General features: G+C 45.9%; 2 protein-coding genes across 4 annotated transcripts; both read right to left on the bottom strand.

Moving 5' to 3' along the window:
* Nucleotides 1–1443: 1443 nt before the first annotated feature.
* deaf1 (DEAF1 transcription factor) lies at nucleotides 1444–13425 on the bottom strand. Of its 3 annotated transcripts, XR_007195005.1 has the most exons (14): nucleotides 12891–13425; nucleotides 12362–12456; nucleotides 11668–11797; nucleotides 11061–11207; nucleotides 9296–9435; nucleotides 8728–8793; nucleotides 8042–8086; nucleotides 7107–7230; nucleotides 6362–6490; nucleotides 4136–4434; nucleotides 2941–3012; nucleotides 2746–2835; nucleotides 2198–2492; nucleotides 1444–2132 (listed from the first exon to the last, which is right to left on the bottom strand). XR_007195005.1 is itself a non-coding variant. In XM_048256501.1 (13 exons), the coding sequence occupies exons 1-13, from the start codon at nucleotides 13093–13095 to the stop codon at nucleotides 2391–2393; spliced, it is 1644 nt and encodes a 547-aa protein (XP_048112458.1). In that variant the 5' UTR covers nucleotides 13096–13425; the 3' UTR covers nucleotides 1444–2390. The 3 variants fall into 3 exon arrangements, 2 of the variants coding, with proteins under 2 accessions (XP_048112458.1, XP_048112459.1); XM_048256501.1 differs by having other exon boundaries at nucleotides 1444–2492; XM_048256502.1 differs by lacking the exon at nucleotides 12891–13425 and having other exon boundaries at nucleotides 1444–2492; nucleotides 11668–11793; nucleotides 12362–12441.
* An 86-nt stretch (nucleotides 13426–13511) lies between these two features.
* On the bottom strand, nucleotides 13512–15117 carry bet1l (Bet1 golgi vesicular membrane trafficking protein-like). Its single transcript, XM_048256507.1, has 4 exons — nucleotides 14960–15117; nucleotides 14598–14683; nucleotides 14411–14467; nucleotides 13512–14291 (listed from the first exon to the last, which is right to left on the bottom strand). Exons 1-4 carry the CDS (start codon nucleotides 14979–14981, stop codon nucleotides 14124–14126), a joined length of 333 nt encoding a protein of 110 aa, XP_048112464.1. The 5' UTR covers nucleotides 14982–15117; the 3' UTR covers nucleotides 13512–14123.
* Nucleotides 15118–15190: the final 73 nt, after the last annotated feature.

The following is a 15190-nucleotide window of genomic DNA, read 5'->3' as shown; positions in this document are numbered from 1 at the left end:
GGTGTGTGCGTGCGCATGCATGCATGTGTACTGTATGTGTGTGTGTGTGTGTGTGTGTAGCTGATATGTCCCCCCATGAACTGAATTCCACAAAATTTGGCATGCATTTAGAGGGTGTCATAATGATCCTACACTTAAATTTTGTGCAGTTTTGAAACTGTCAGCCAAAGATGCCTGCAATTACAATGCTTTGATTTTGCCTTTTCATGTTTAACTAGGAGGTCAATCGTGAAACGTCATCAACGCAGCAAGTTAGAATGGAAGGCAGTTGACATGTAACACCAGTTCCAGGACTGTCCCTACTAATGTTCCAATAGAGCGAGACAGCTGTCTTCCATTAACAAAAACGTAACAACTAATAGCTTTAGTTATAGCTACATATGACCCTGGGTCATGTGTATCCCATAGGATCCCTTTCAAACAAAAGCGCTTCCGATCTCCAAACCTAGACCCCATTGGGAGATCAGAAGTGGCTACCTATGTCCACAGGCTGATGGGCTCCTCTCCTGGCTGATGGACTCACGGTGGAGGGGCCTCTACTAGCCTACAGATTGTATACAATTGTGTTGCGTATAAAATCGGACCAACAACAAAGTGTTGCTGAAATTAATGAAATGTCTGTACTGTAGTCTTTGCCCTGGTATGGGGAGTTTAGTACTGATCAAAGATTCCGCTTTCTTTAAAGTGAGAGTAACTTCACTCATTATCCTAATTGCACAACATTACAAAATGACAGTAGAAGATGCCTGGTCCACAGAAAGCTTTATTAATATGTGATAAAATCGGCTGCATCAGGGGTGAGAGCGTGATCACGGCTCGGGCCAGCCTTCAGCAGACCACCAGACCACTAGCCTGCAGCAGACCACCAGACCACCAGCCTGCAGCAGACCAGCAGACCACTAGACCACCAGCCTTCAGCAGACCACCAGACCACTAGACCACCAGCCTGCAGCAGACCACCAGACCACTAGCCTTCAGCAGACCACCAGACCACTAGACCACCAGCCTTCAGCAGACCACCAGACCACTAGCCTTCAGCAGACCACCAGACCACTAGACCACCAGCCTGCAGCAGACCACCAGACCACTAGCCTGCAGCAGACCACCAGACCACTAGACCACCAGCCTTCAGCAGACCAGCAGACCACTAGACCACCAGCCTGCAGCAGACCACCAGACCACTAGCCTGCAGCAGACCACCAGACCACCAGCCTGCAGCAGACCACCAGACCACTAGACCACCAGCCTGCAGCAGACCACCAGACCACTAGCCTGCAGCAGACCACCAGACCACTAGACCACCAGCCTGCAGCAGACCACCAGACCACTAGCCTGCAGCAGACCACCAGACCACTAGACCACCAGCCTGCAGCAGACCACCAGACCACTAGCCTGCAGCAGACCACCAGACCACTAGCCTGCAGCAGACCACCAGACCACTAGACCACCAGCCTGCAGCAGACCACCAGACCACTAGCCTTCAGCAGACCACCAGACCACTAGACCACCAGCCTTCAGCAGACCACCAGACCACTAGCCTTCAGCAGACCACCAGACCACTAGACCACCAGCCTGCAGCAGACCACCAGACCACTAGACCACCAGCCTTCAGCAGACCACCAGACCACTAGACCACCAGCCTGCAGCAGACCACCAGACCACTAGACCACCAGCCTGCAGCAGACCACCAGACCACTAGCCTGCAGAAGACCACCAGACCACTAGACCACCAGCCTGCAGAAGACCACCAGACCACTAGACCACCAGCCTGCAGCAGACCACCAGACCACTAGCCTGCAGAAGACCACCAGACCACTAGACCACCAGCCTGCAGCAGACCACCAGACCACTAGCCTGCAGAAGACCACCAGACCACTAGACCACCAGCCTGCAGCAGACCACCAGACCACTAGCCTGCAGCAGACCACCAGACCACTAGCCTGCAGCAGTCCACAGAGGGAACAGCACACGGAGGGAGCATCAGGTGGAGGACATTGATGACCTCAGCCCCGTTTCACTCATAGCCTCGATGACCTCAGCCCCGTTTCCACTCATGGCCTCGATGACCTCAGCCCCATTTCACTCATAGCCTCGATGACCTCAGCCCCGTTTCCACTCATGGCCTCGATGACCTCAGCCCCATTTCACTCATAGCCTCGATGACCTCAGCCCCGTTTCCACTCATGGCCTCGATGACCTCAGCCCCATTTCACTCATAATTCTGTCATTTTCAGACCACGGAGGGAGCAGCAGGTGCAGGACATCGATGACCTCAGCCCCGTTTTCACAGCAACGCGCCAGTCTGTATGCGCACCACCTCTTCGATACCAGCTCTTCCACTTGTCCAGCATCGGATCTGAAATCTTCACCTTCTCCACCTCCGCCTGGCACTACATCTTCACCTTCTCCACCTCCATGCCCTGGATTTGAACTATTTCCTGTGTCCCAGTGGTGTTGCCCTGGCAACAGTTGTGCTGGTGGTCTCTCCAATCCTAGTGGAGGGTGAGACAGGGTAAATATTTTATACCCCACTAACACACATTCTACACCCTACTAACACACACTCTATACCCTACTAACACACACTCTACACCCTACTAACACACACTCTACACCCTACTAACACACACTCTATACCCCACTAACACACACAATCTACACCCTACTAACACACACTCTATACCCCACTAACACACACACTCTACACCCTACTAACACACTGTACTGCGCTACTTGCTCACTGACCTTTCTCTGGCAAAAGGTGGAGCAGTAGTTGACCTTGTGGCAGCCTGTGCACTCACTCACAGCGTCACGGCCGCAGTTCACACACATTTGCTGTAAGACAGAAGACACACACAGCGCCATGGCCACAGTTCACACACATTTGCTGTAAGACAGAAGACAGTGTATGTGTGTGTGTGTGTGTGTGTGTGTTCTTGCCTTGATGAGGATCTCTGTGGTTTTGCCTTCAGGGTCCTCAGGGTTCTGGAACGGGATCTGTGTCTGGAAGGGCTGCAGGAGACAAGAGGCATGCAGAAGTAAGACTGGAGTGTGTGTGTGTGTGTGTGTGTGTGTGTGTGTTAGGGCTGCACGATTATCACAATCACAATCGCAATATGAACCAACGTAATTACCCAATCGCAAAAGCTACAAATAATCGTGCACAGTTAATTTTGTCACATTTCTGACTTTTATATTCATTTCATCCTTATTAACTACGGCACTTCTGGTTGGTGGGTGTGCTTAGTGCGTGAGGGGCACAGAATTTCTGATTGGTGAGCTTCACAGTCCATCGGGGGTGCTGTGCTTCTTGTGCACCGGACGTGCTCACCAATCAGGGTTGGCACAAATTAAATAGACATTTGAAATATTGAACTGAGTCAATTCATTGACATTCAAAAATCATATCCCAAATCACAATCGCAATATCTGTCAGAAAAATCGCAATTAGATATTTTCCCCAAATCATGCAGCCCTAGTGTATATATGTATATATGTGTATGTGTATGTGTATGTGTATGTGTATGTGTACGTGTATTTGAGTGTGTACACTACCGGTCAAAAGTTTGGGGTCACTTAGAAATGTCCATTCCACTCCATTATAGACAGAATACCAGCTGAGATCAGTTGCATTGTTATTTTTAATCAGTTTTCAGATTACATTATGTGCTTACATAATTGCAAAAGGGTTCTCGACTGTTGAAAGAAATGGCTTTATAGCAATATCTACATTGCCAATTATGAGCAACCATTCATCCAATGTTCAGGAGACATTCTGTTTACTAATCTAATATCATTTTAAAAGACTAACTGAGAAAACATTGGAGAACTCTTTTGCAATTAAGTAAGCATAAGTAATCTGAAAACTGCTACCCTGATTAAAAAAACAAGGCAACTGATATCAGCTGGTATTCTGTATATAATTGAGTGGAATGGAAATTTCTACTCAAACTTTTGACTCAAGTGTGTATGTGTGTACCGGTATGTATGTATGTATGTATGTATGTATGTATGTATGCATGTGTGTATGTGTGTGTGTGTGTACTGTATGTGTCTGTGTATGTATGTATGTGTGTGTATGTATGTGTGTATGTGTGTTTATGAGTATTATGGGATGTATCCTGTGTCCACTCACATCCTTCCTGACGCTGAGGCCGTCGGGGCAGCTGGCGCAGGTGGTGGCACTGGTGCCACTGGCAGTTCCGTGGGCCAGGCTGGCCTGCTTGGCCTGCTCGATCAGAACCTTCAGCTGCTGGGCGGCGCCGAGGAGCGTGCTGGCCGCCTCCTCCAGCTGCTGCCACGTGCGCTGGTCCGCATCCAGCCCGTTGCCAAGGTTACTCAGCTGACTCAGGTTACTCAGGACCGGCGGCGACAATTTGGGCTGGACCACCGCCGGGGGAGGGGCGAGAGCCAGGGCTGGCAGCGTCGTCAGCACTGACCACACACACACGGACCCACACACATACAGTAAACACACACACACACACACACACACACACACACACATACAGAAGACACACACACACACACACACACACACATACATACAGAAGACACACACACACACACACATACATACAGAAGACACACACACACACACACACACATACAGAAGACACACACACACACACACACACACACACACACACACACACACACACACAGTAATAACTCTTAAAAAACACACACATACAGACACACAGCTAACCTCTAAAAATGGGAACATCAACTTGATCCTAATTCTGTTTCATTCCGGCCTGCTTCCAACACAATTCACCTGACGAGTGTGTGTGTGTGTGTGTGTGTGCGTGTGTGTGTGTGTGATATTTACCACCTAACCTACTTTACAGACGGAGCCTGAGCAGCTTGTAATGGAGAGAGAGATGGACAGCAAGAGATGGAGAGAGAGAGATAGAGAGAAAGAGATTGAGATGGAGAGAAGGATGGAGTGTGGGTGACTCTGCTGGACTCGAAAACGGAAACAGTTTGGAAGCCGGTGCACAAGCCTGATGAGATCTGTGAGCATCTGTCCTATATAAGGCCACACACACACACACACACACACACACACACACACACACACACACACACACACAGATATACCCTCCACGCACACACACCATCTACTACCACTATGGCGACTTATTAACTGCAGTTTTGCTGTAACAGTGCTGAAACCTCTACAAGAACCCACATAATGTCCAGTTTCAGACGTCCACTGAGCTTTTCAAATGAAACAAATAAGCAAATATTCACTCATTTCCAACATGATTTCACACTCAACACTCAATATTTACAATGAATTAATTTATCAGTCTTAAAGGGAAACTTGGCAGGATTTCCCCCTCTGCTGGAGAAATTGCGCATTATGCTATTTCAAACTGTGGGAAATGGTAACGATAAAGCACATGGATTTGTTTACAAGCTAGCGAACGGTTAGCATAAGTTTGGCAGAACTATGTGGATGTTACAAGGTAAGAAACACGATTTAAAACACGTTTCTTGTTTCTCACTTCTCTTTCCGGGACGGTAGTCTCAATGTTGCAAGGTTGGTTTTCCGCCTGGGGACGATAGGCGCAGCGGGGAAAGTCACCATTTTCACCGGAACAGGTCATTTAACCATCCAAATGATTTCTAAACGGGTTTATTACGTTGAAATAGTTGCCAAGTTCTCCTTTAATATTCATCTAATTACTTTAACCCAATTAATGGATGTTAATTTCATCCATACAAAATGTAATGTATAGTTGCTGAGTTCAATATATCTGTTGCAACTATGCATAACAATGCAACTAACTCTGCATGTACAGTATGTGTGTGTGTGTGTGTGTGTGTGTGTGTGTGTGTTTGTGTGTGTGTGTGTGTGTGTGTGGATAGGCCTTCTGGTAACATTGAGAGTGAGATACATTTTCTTGTTTTTTGTTTATCTGTGTATAATGTTTACTTTGAGACCAAGTGTTATTTTAGAGAATTTGCCTTATTTACCGCTGGAATATAAATGCATCATCTCAAATTGGAAATCTCATTCGTATTAAAAAAGGAAAATGTCATTATTTCTCCTGATTAAATTAAGCCATCAGTTAATGGCGGTGATTTGCATTGTGAAGTGAGATTCTTCTTCATTACTAATGATGTTTAGTAATAAATTAATTATTGCTGTTTTGCATTATCACAGACATCCTCCTGAGAGTGACTGATAACTGCGTTAGCCTCCCTGTTAGTTAATGTGAGTGTGCATGTATGTGTGTGTGTGTGTGTGTGTGTGTGTGTGTGTGTGTTTGTGTTTGAATGTGTGTTTGTGTTTGTGTGTGTGTGTTTGTGTTTGTATATGGGTTTGTGTGTGTGTGTGTGTGTGTTGTACCTGCAGTGCTGGCGAACACGTCTGCCTGGGCAGGGCCTTCCGAGATGATGGCGGTGGCCTCGCCTGTAGGCGTGCGGTCAAAGGTCAACGTGCCAGAGGTGGTGATCTGACCGGAGGGAGTCACGGTAACTACAGCAGGAGAGATGAGGGCAGTCATGTGATACCGGAGGCTAGAATCCCTCACACACACACACACCTCTCAAGGACGATGACATTTAATCAATCTCTGCGCTTCAATGAAATTAGAGAATGTTTCTATTTTTACACCCTGCTTATATCAGTCTGATTTCCACACACTGATATCACCCTTATTGATACACCAGTGCTGGTAACATTATCTGCAATAGTGTCTCACTCACACACTGTTCACGCACTGTCATTGCACACCAATCCTAATGGCTCTTTTGTAGAGCAGTTGTTTTGGAAGCGCATCTCTATTTTCAGCTGAAGGACGACCTCATCTGTAGCAAGTCTCTCTAGAATGTGTGCTGCTTTTAGGTGCATTTGTGGTCTTGTGGTCTTGTGTATAGGTGTGTGTGTGGGTGCGAGGGTGTGTGCGTGCGTGTGTGTGTGTGTGTGTGTGTGTGTCAGTCTCTGTAGACTGTGTGCTGCTTTTAGGTGATTTTGTGGTAAGAGGTGGTTTATGGTGTATAGGTGTGTGTATAGGTGTGTGTGTGTGTGTAAGCATGCTTGTATGTGTATATGTGTGTGTGTGTGTGTGTGTGTGTGTGTGTGAGTGTCTCACAGGTAGTTCCTGGTGTGAGTGTGATGTTCTTGGTTGGTGGACTGTCCTTCTTCTCCGGAGTGGGAGCTTGTTCAGGCTCCTTCTTGCGTCTTTTGTAGGGAACAAACAACCTGACTGGTCCCGTCTGCCAACAAACAAACAAACAAACCAACAAATACCACATGACTACAGGCATATAACTGATGAGTGTTACAAACAAACAAACAAATACCACATAACTACAGGCATATAACTGATGAGTGTTTAAAGGATGATCTGGGAGTAGCCATTTCAGTCATATTGAGGAAAAGAGACTAAATCTCTCAATATTACATATCTATCTCAGACTCAAGTAGAGGGTAGTGGTTAAGATGCAGAGACAATCCTTTACTCTGATATGCCACAGACACTACAGACTGCTATTGAGAGTAACAGACAGCTACAGCTGCTATAGACATACCACAGACTACTACAGACTGCTATAGACACGCCACAGTCTGCCACAGACAGCTGCAGACTAGTACAGACAGTCACAGACAGCTGTAGATGGTCACAGACAACTACAGACTGCTATAGACAGTCACAGACTGCTATAGACAGTCACAGACAGCTATAGACGGTCACAGACAGCTATAGACTGCTATAGACAGCTACTGCTACTACAGACTGCTATGGACTGCAACAGACTTCCATGGTCTACTACAGGCTGCCACTGTCAAAGCGAGTCTAAGCAAGACAGCTGACCACCTCAGTCACTGAGACTAAAGACAGCAGCTCCAGCAGGCTATTGTGAAAGTAAGAACACACACACTCAGGCTCCGTCTGTAAAGTAGGTTAGGTGGTAAATATCACACACACACGCACACACACACACACACACACACACACACACACACACACACACACACTCACTCAAAGTAAGAACACACCCCCACATACACACACACACACATTACCATATTTATGTTCTCCGCAGTGAATGACGAGCCGTCCTTTGTGCACTGGAAAAGATGGAGAGAGAGAGAGAGAGAGAGAGACAGAGAGAGAAAGAGAGGGAGCCGGGGGGCGTAAGTTAGTGAGTAGTCTAAGGTCTAAGATGGGGTGAGATGCGCTCTCTGCTGAGTTGAGTGAGGAGTGAGGACACAAAAGGACGCAGCAGAGACTCTCAGTGAGTGTAGGCCCTTCTTCCCGTTCATGAGAAACCATTGAGCCTCGTGTCAACAGACAAATTGATTTTGGGACGTTTCATTTCATCTGTATATTAGATGCTTTCTGTGAAACAGATGGAGTGTTTTCTATTGATGTTGATATTGCTTTTGCACGCTGGAGAAGGGAGCCAGTGTCAGGAAAAGAGGAGAGGGGGAGAAAGGGGCACTCACCAGGGGAGGAGAGGGGAGGGGGAGAAAGGGGCACTCACCAGGGGAGGAGAGGGGAGGGGGAGAAAGAGGTACTAACCAGGGGAGGAGAGGGGAGGGGGAGAAAGCGGCACTCACCAGGGGAGGAGAGGAAAGGGGAGGAGGAGAAAGAGGTACTAACCAGGGGAGGAGAGGAGAGGACTCACCAAAGGAGGAGAGGAGAGGGGAGGGGGAGAAAGGGGAACTCACCAGGGGGGAAGAGGAGAGGGGGAGAAAGTGGCACTCACCAGGGCTAGGTCATCACAGCAGGCCGCACACGTGCAGGAGGCAGCGTGGGGGTTGAGAATGCGCTCCTGTAAAACCAAAGTCACATTCAGTCTCACACACAGCTCTGAGACTCAGTCTCACACACACCTCAACTCAGGCCTAGATGTATTAAGAATTACCACCTGTTTCTATTATAAGTACCTATTTGCACCTTAAAACATGGCATCGTATGTACAAAATAGACCGCACATGGATGAAAGCACATTTTACCTGCCACTGGAGTGCAGAATGGGGAGCACCCGCTATTTCTCGCTATTAGTATCAAACAGCACCTCTGAGACAGGCATCAGTGGTCGTGAGACAATGTCTTTATCGCCATCAAACTCTTACGCTTGGAAATTAACTCCCGGTAATGATGCATTATGTATCTTCTGCTCCATACCAAGACTCAACGCTCGTCTATGTGACACACTGTGCTGTGTGTGTGTGTGTGTGTGTGTGTGTGTGTGTATGATGGAGCTGACCTGTATGAGGCACTGTGTGTCTGTGTCTGTGTGTGTGTGTGTGTGTGACGGTGATGGCCCTGACCTGTATGAGGCACTGGAGAGGCCGGCCGGCGTAGCGGATGCTCCTCTTCCAGTCCTTACTGCTGGCCCTGCCCGCCATCGCCTCAAACTCAGTGGGGGTGAACCAGGCGTTGTTGTGCTTAATGCAACGACCCTTCCCTCCTGCAGATGAGTACACACAAGCCATTACACACACACAGACCACTGCAGACAAACAGTTACACACACACACACACACACACCACCGCAAGCAAACCATTACACACACACAGACCACAGCAGACAAACCATTACACACACAAACCACCACAGACACACAGGCCACCACGGACAAACCATTACACAGATATACACACACACACACACACACCAGTGGAGACAAATCATTACCTCATTACACACACACACACACACACACACACACACACACACACACAAAACACATACACATCTTATCCTTTCACATTAAACACTCACAAACCTATTGTCCTTACCTAAATCACATTATAAACTTACACCTTACATCCTTACACATTACACAGACAGCTTGTGAAAGGGTGAGAGAAAGTCTGTATGTAGTGTTTCTACACTGGTTGCCTGGCAGGAGCCAGAAAGTTTACTAGAACTGGCACTCATCTGGGTTACTAGTGACACAGTGATATATTCTACATGACACCCATTCCAGTGGTGAATAGTTCACGGTGAACAGTAGGCCTGATACACTCACAGCAGACAGCAGAGACAGTGAGTAGGGGACTGTATTCTACCGTTAGGAGAGGGTGTGTGTGAGTGTGTATTCTCCATCCTGTGGAAGAGAGAGGGTGTGTGTGAGTATGTGTTCTGCCGTTAGGAGAGGGTGTGTGTGAGGGTGTATTCTGCCGTTAGGAGAGGGTGTGTCGTGTGTGTGTATTCTCCATCTTGAGGTGGAGAGAGGGTGTGTGTGAGTGTCTATTCTCCACCTAGATGAGGAGCGCTGGTGTGTGTGAGTGTGTATTCTCCATCCTGCGGAAGAGAGAGGGGTGTGTGTCAGTGTGTATTTTCCATCCTGCCGAAGAGAGAGGGGTATGTGTGAGTGTGAATTCTCCACTCAGATGAGGAGCGCTGGTGTGTGTGAATGTGTGTCCTGGGCTGACTCCTCCATGTGGAAAGGGCTGTGTAGGGCTCCTGTTCAGCTGGTTAGTAATGAGCTGATGAAGCTTAGCCTGAGAGGACTGTCTGCTCAGGTCAAGCAGCTACTAATTAAAAACTATCCTGATCACCTATGCACACAAGCACACACACAGAGGCACACACACACACACACACTGCCTGGTACACAGGCGACTCAACTGCCTCGTCAAAGACAACTTGTTTCTATGGCACATACCCTTGTAAGGAGAGAACTCCAAACATCTTGTTATATTAGGTAACTGACTCTAACCTTACCCAAAGTTTCAAAAACAAACCAAAGTTTCAGAATAAACCAAAGTTTGAAATAATCAAATAAACAAATCAAAACCAATCTCTACTTTCTGTCAGTCTAACTTTACTAATGCCCTCTTTACACCAAACAACTTTGACAAGATTTGGGAAAGATTCTTGAAAGATTGGAGTCTTTTGAGCAAAGCTTGAATGGGGGGCATTAGTTAAAAGACTACAATCAATCAAGAATCTTTCCCGAATCTTGTCAAAGTTGTTTGGTGTAAGGTGGCCATAACTGGGTGATTTACAACACTGCACCTGTTCTGTATCAGCCTAACCCTTTCCAATCTCTGTGCTAGGGCCCCCCCTAGTGGATGCTGTGTTACCTGAGCCAAGTCTGTTTTTGTAGAGGATGCCGCTGGTGTTCCTGCAGCGAACTGGCAGCTCGTTGTCATAGACAGATGGGTCCCAGTTGTACTTGGAGCCGTCTTTCTCCTGGATGGGGGTCAGGGGCGTGGATGGAGTCTGAGGCCCTGCAGCGGAATCAACACACACACACAGTTTACGGGGACGCACTCGGAGAAACATCTTCCACAAGAATCAACACACACAGTTTACAGGGACTCACCGGGAGAACCATCTCTTACAGGAATCAACACACACACACAGTTTACAGGGACACACAGACAGAACCATCTCCCACAGGAATTAACACACATTGAGATATTATGTTTTGTGATACTATACTGATTCTGCGGAACAGGCAGTGGTAGTGTAGTGGTTAATGAGCTGGGCTAGCGTGCAGTAGCCAGAAAAGTTGTGGGTTCAATTCCCACACAATGTAACAATGCCCTTTATAGTATAATGGACATATGTAAGTCACTTCAGAGAAAGGATCTGCTAAATGAATAAACCTAAGTGATGTATCATGACATCCACAGTGTATGACATACACTTAATCATACACATTACACACTGGTCTCAGCTGCTCACCTGTTGCCATTGGAGAAGTCGACCCCTTCAGCCCACTGGCATCCACGATGCTGCCATCAGTGTGGACCACGATCAGCGTGGCCTTCTGGGTATTCAGACTGTCCCCAATCTGCAGCGTAGTCCTACCTGTCTGTGGGGCACGGGGTTGAGAAAGAGAGAGGAGAGAGAAAGTGATACTTTATTAACTGAAGGGCTATGTTAGTGGCAATGCAGTGAAATGTTATGCTGTAAATGTCCATGCAGCAAGTGCAAATCAGTGCAAAGCTATTCACAGTGCAAGGGTAGTTAGTAATTACTGCACATAATATAAAATATATACAAAAGTACACATGCAGACAGTAAACTTGTTGGAACAAATACTAGAAATGAGGCTTAACACAGATCGGATGGTGCATACAGTAGATGCTAATGTAGTCAGTAACTGTTTGAATGTGGGTTGGTATGGTAAGGGCAGAGAGGCAGGGTCATGCTAATCTGGGTACCCAGAAGCTCGCATAGGTCATTGCCAATAGCCACCTGAATTAATAGCCCCTGGAACAAAATACTTCATCAGTCTGTCAGTTCAGTTGAGCACTGACCAGGCCCCTCTGCCTGGTGAATATAATATGCAGTGGGTGACAGTGTTTAAGCCCACACAAGACATCAGTCAGCATAACATCAGCTACTGTAAAACAGTCTGGAGACAGTTCCCTACAAGAACGTGCTCTGGAATGGCAGCGGACGCGGACACGGAGGTGGTGAAGACATTGTCATCTGCCTGGACATCCCCAACAGTGACAGTCGTGACCTCTATGGAAAACAAACAAACAGGACAATTTAAAACTTCCGACCTTTCACACCTCCACTTTGTATGAAATATATATAGCCAACTGGTATAATCTTTACAAATGTAGTAGCCTATACATCATGCAGATTGGCCATTGTGATATCCTCTTTAGATTATAATTAGGCTATTAAAGTATAGTATAGAATAAGATATAGGAAATCAATGCACCAGGCATAGAGGATGCAATAATAACTTGTTATAGAGTACAGAGTAATGGAACAATGTTATGTTTATCGAATGTTAAACTCGATATTAGAGTTAATAGTAAGCGGAGCTTAAAAACCTATTAGGATTTAAGAAGGCTAACGTTAGCCGATACAACCATATGCAGCGTGCTAACATTATATTGCAAACCCGAGTGCAACCAAGAAAAATCAGCACATTAAAAAAAACTTTCCTGCGAATGTGGATTGCGTATCGTCTGGATTCGGCAAGGACTCGGCTCCGATGTCGATGTTAGCTTCCCCCATTACCGTCATCGTCGTGCCTTCGGCCTCCGATTCAGTATCCGAATCCTCCCCCTCCTCTACTGGCCCGACAGTCGTGCTTTCGGACGCTCCATCCAACCCCAGTTGTTTTGTTGCCGAGTGAGACTCGTCCATTTCCCTGACTTACCGATTTCAGCCGAGTATATCCGAGAGCAAATATGGCGGTGTGTTCTGAGGTTTCGGGTTTCATTAAAATCAAAGCAAATGCACGTTATTTCAACACGCTTACAAATATGGAACTTATTAAAGTCCTAACAGGTGATACCAGATTAAATATACAATTAGAAATGGCTTCCGTTTCCAAGTCGTTGGTGGAACTGACAGGAAGGAGGCAAAACGGAAATTACCGAAAGAAAACGACGTGACACGAGATGACGCTCTACTCCAGACGGAGCCAATCATTGACGTCAAGGTCTGTCTCAAGATTTGTTCAATACAATTTCAGTGTTTAAATAAAAACATTTGCCATTCTAAAATCATAAAACTTATATCAAAGCTTGTTAAACAATAATGTTCTAAAAAAGGGAAAATAAGATAGATAGATACTTTATTGATCCCCAGGGGAAATTCAAAGAAATGAAAAATAATCATAATGAGAATCTAATAAAACTTCTCATACTTTTCTTTGGATATTAAAAATGACCATTCTGTACAGACCAAAATAAAAGACAACATCTTAACTGTTTGTGTGACAAATACAAATACAAACATTTTTAGTTCAAATGTTTGAAATCAGAGGACAACACGTATCTGATCTCATAATGAAGTCAGAGAGGAATTTGATTTGTAATTAATTGAAACAAACCACCACCATCATCATTACTATGATTAGCAAGTATTTAGTTTGCCCAAATAACTATTTAAATAGGTGCAAATAACTAAATAATACATCATTCTGACCCCCCCCCACACACACACACGTAGTACACATCAGACATCCCTCTACAGACACTGGTGGCAGTGAGACAAATTGTCTTACTTCAGCGTGCAATACTCCCTTCCCGTTTTCTCCCTAAAAAAAGGGTAGGTATACCCACAAAACATTTTTCACAGAAATGTAAACAGGTACCCACTGGAATGAGGGGTTACTTCTCATAAAACTGAGATACAGGTCAGTCTTCCCACCCAGAAAAGCTGTGCGATCAGTTCTGGACCCTGGACACCAAATAGTACAGGAGGAAGAAGACCAGCACCAGCCCCACTGAGACGTAACACAGGAGCTTGCGGTTGTCCCTGCCAGAGCGCACCATGGTAGAGAATCTCTTCACACTTCCTGTTAACAGACCAGTGGCACTCAGGAAATTGGAGTCCTTAAGATGGGAGATAAGAAATATTAGTACCATTATTCGCAAAGCTTTCAGCAATGGTAGCAGTCAGTAATATGGTTTTAACCATTCGCAGTGGAACACTGATAAAGACAGAGACCAACCATGCCATCCAGGTAGCTGTTCTGCTCTTCTGCGTCTTTGTCAATGTCGTAAGCAAGCTATGAGAAAATACATAATAATGATTAATATCCTACATTCTTTTTCCATACTATTCAGTAGCAAGGACCATGGCATCAGCCGGTCAGTGTAAGAAAACTTGGAACAGTATCTTGTTTCTATGTAGCCTACCGATTTTAGCCTGGAGACTTTGGTCGCCAGGTTTTCCGCCAGAAGCTTATTCTCTGCATCCAACATATCATCAACACTGCCATGTCCTAGGATAAGAAAACACATTAGAGACGTCATATAAGGATGCTGTCATGAGACGGACACTGAGTTTAGTTGGGTTGTGGGCACCAAAACACAACTAGCTTGATAGCAATCTAGCAAGTTAGCCTCAGACAATTAATATCTCATTTAGACAAAACACTCTTGATAAAGCGCAACTTATATATGTTAGTTCTTGGGGTAAATGTGTGAACAACAACCCTATTCAGATGACAAATAAACTCAAATCATTCTAATTTGTAAAAAATGCGACGTGTCACTACCTCGGTTCCACGACTCAGCCATCTTTCCCCGACGCTCCACGAAGCCAACTAGTGTTACGCAGTCTATGGTGTTACGTATTAGACGTACATTCTTAGATTTAGTTAGAGCTGAGCCCGTTTAGCTGCTACCTTGATTAGAGCCAAGAGTATCCTCTCAGTTTGGTATATATACCTGTGTTAAAATTCAATAACATATTTTAGATTAAATAACATCCTGAAATGTAACATTTC

The sequence above is a fragment of the Alosa alosa genome, chromosome 11, assembly GCF_017589495.1.
Source record: "Alosa alosa isolate M-15738 ecotype Scorff River chromosome 11, AALO_Geno_1.1, whole genome shotgun sequence".
In the NCBI taxonomy this organism is placed as follows: Eukaryota; Metazoa; Chordata; class Actinopteri; order Clupeiformes; family Clupeidae; genus Alosa; species Alosa alosa.
Note: the sequence above shows the minus strand (reverse complement) of the source record. Positions and strands in the feature narration are given on the sequence as shown.

What these genes read in the sequence shown, in the direction of transcription:
- deaf1 (XM_048256501.1), bottom strand. Translation starts at nt 13,095, where the DNA reads ATGGACGAGTCTCACTCGGCAACAAAACAACTGGGGTTGGATGGAGCG. An exon ending in CAAAAACAGACTTGGCTCAG is followed by an intron (nt 9,436 to 11,060) that starts GTAACACAGCAT and finishes ACTCATCTGCAG; the next exon opens with GAGGGAAGGGTCGTTGCATT. An exon ending in CCACCTTTTGCCAGAGAAAG is followed by an intron (nt 2,493 to 2,745) that starts GTCAGTGAGCAA and finishes ACCCTCCACTAG; the next exon opens with GATTGGAGAGACCACCAGCA.
- bet1l (XM_048256507.1), bottom strand. Translation starts at nt 14,981, where the DNA reads ATGGCTGAGTCGTGGAACCGAG. An exon ending in GGCTGAGTCGTGGAACCGAG is followed by an intron (nt 14,684 to 14,959) that starts GTAGTGACACGT and finishes TTCTTATCCTAG; the next exon opens with GACATGGCAGTGTTGATGAT. An exon ending in ACAGCTACCTGGATGGCATG is followed by an intron (nt 14,292 to 14,410) that starts GTTGGTCTCTGT and finishes TCCCATCTTAAG; the next exon opens with GACTCCAATTTCCTGAGTGC.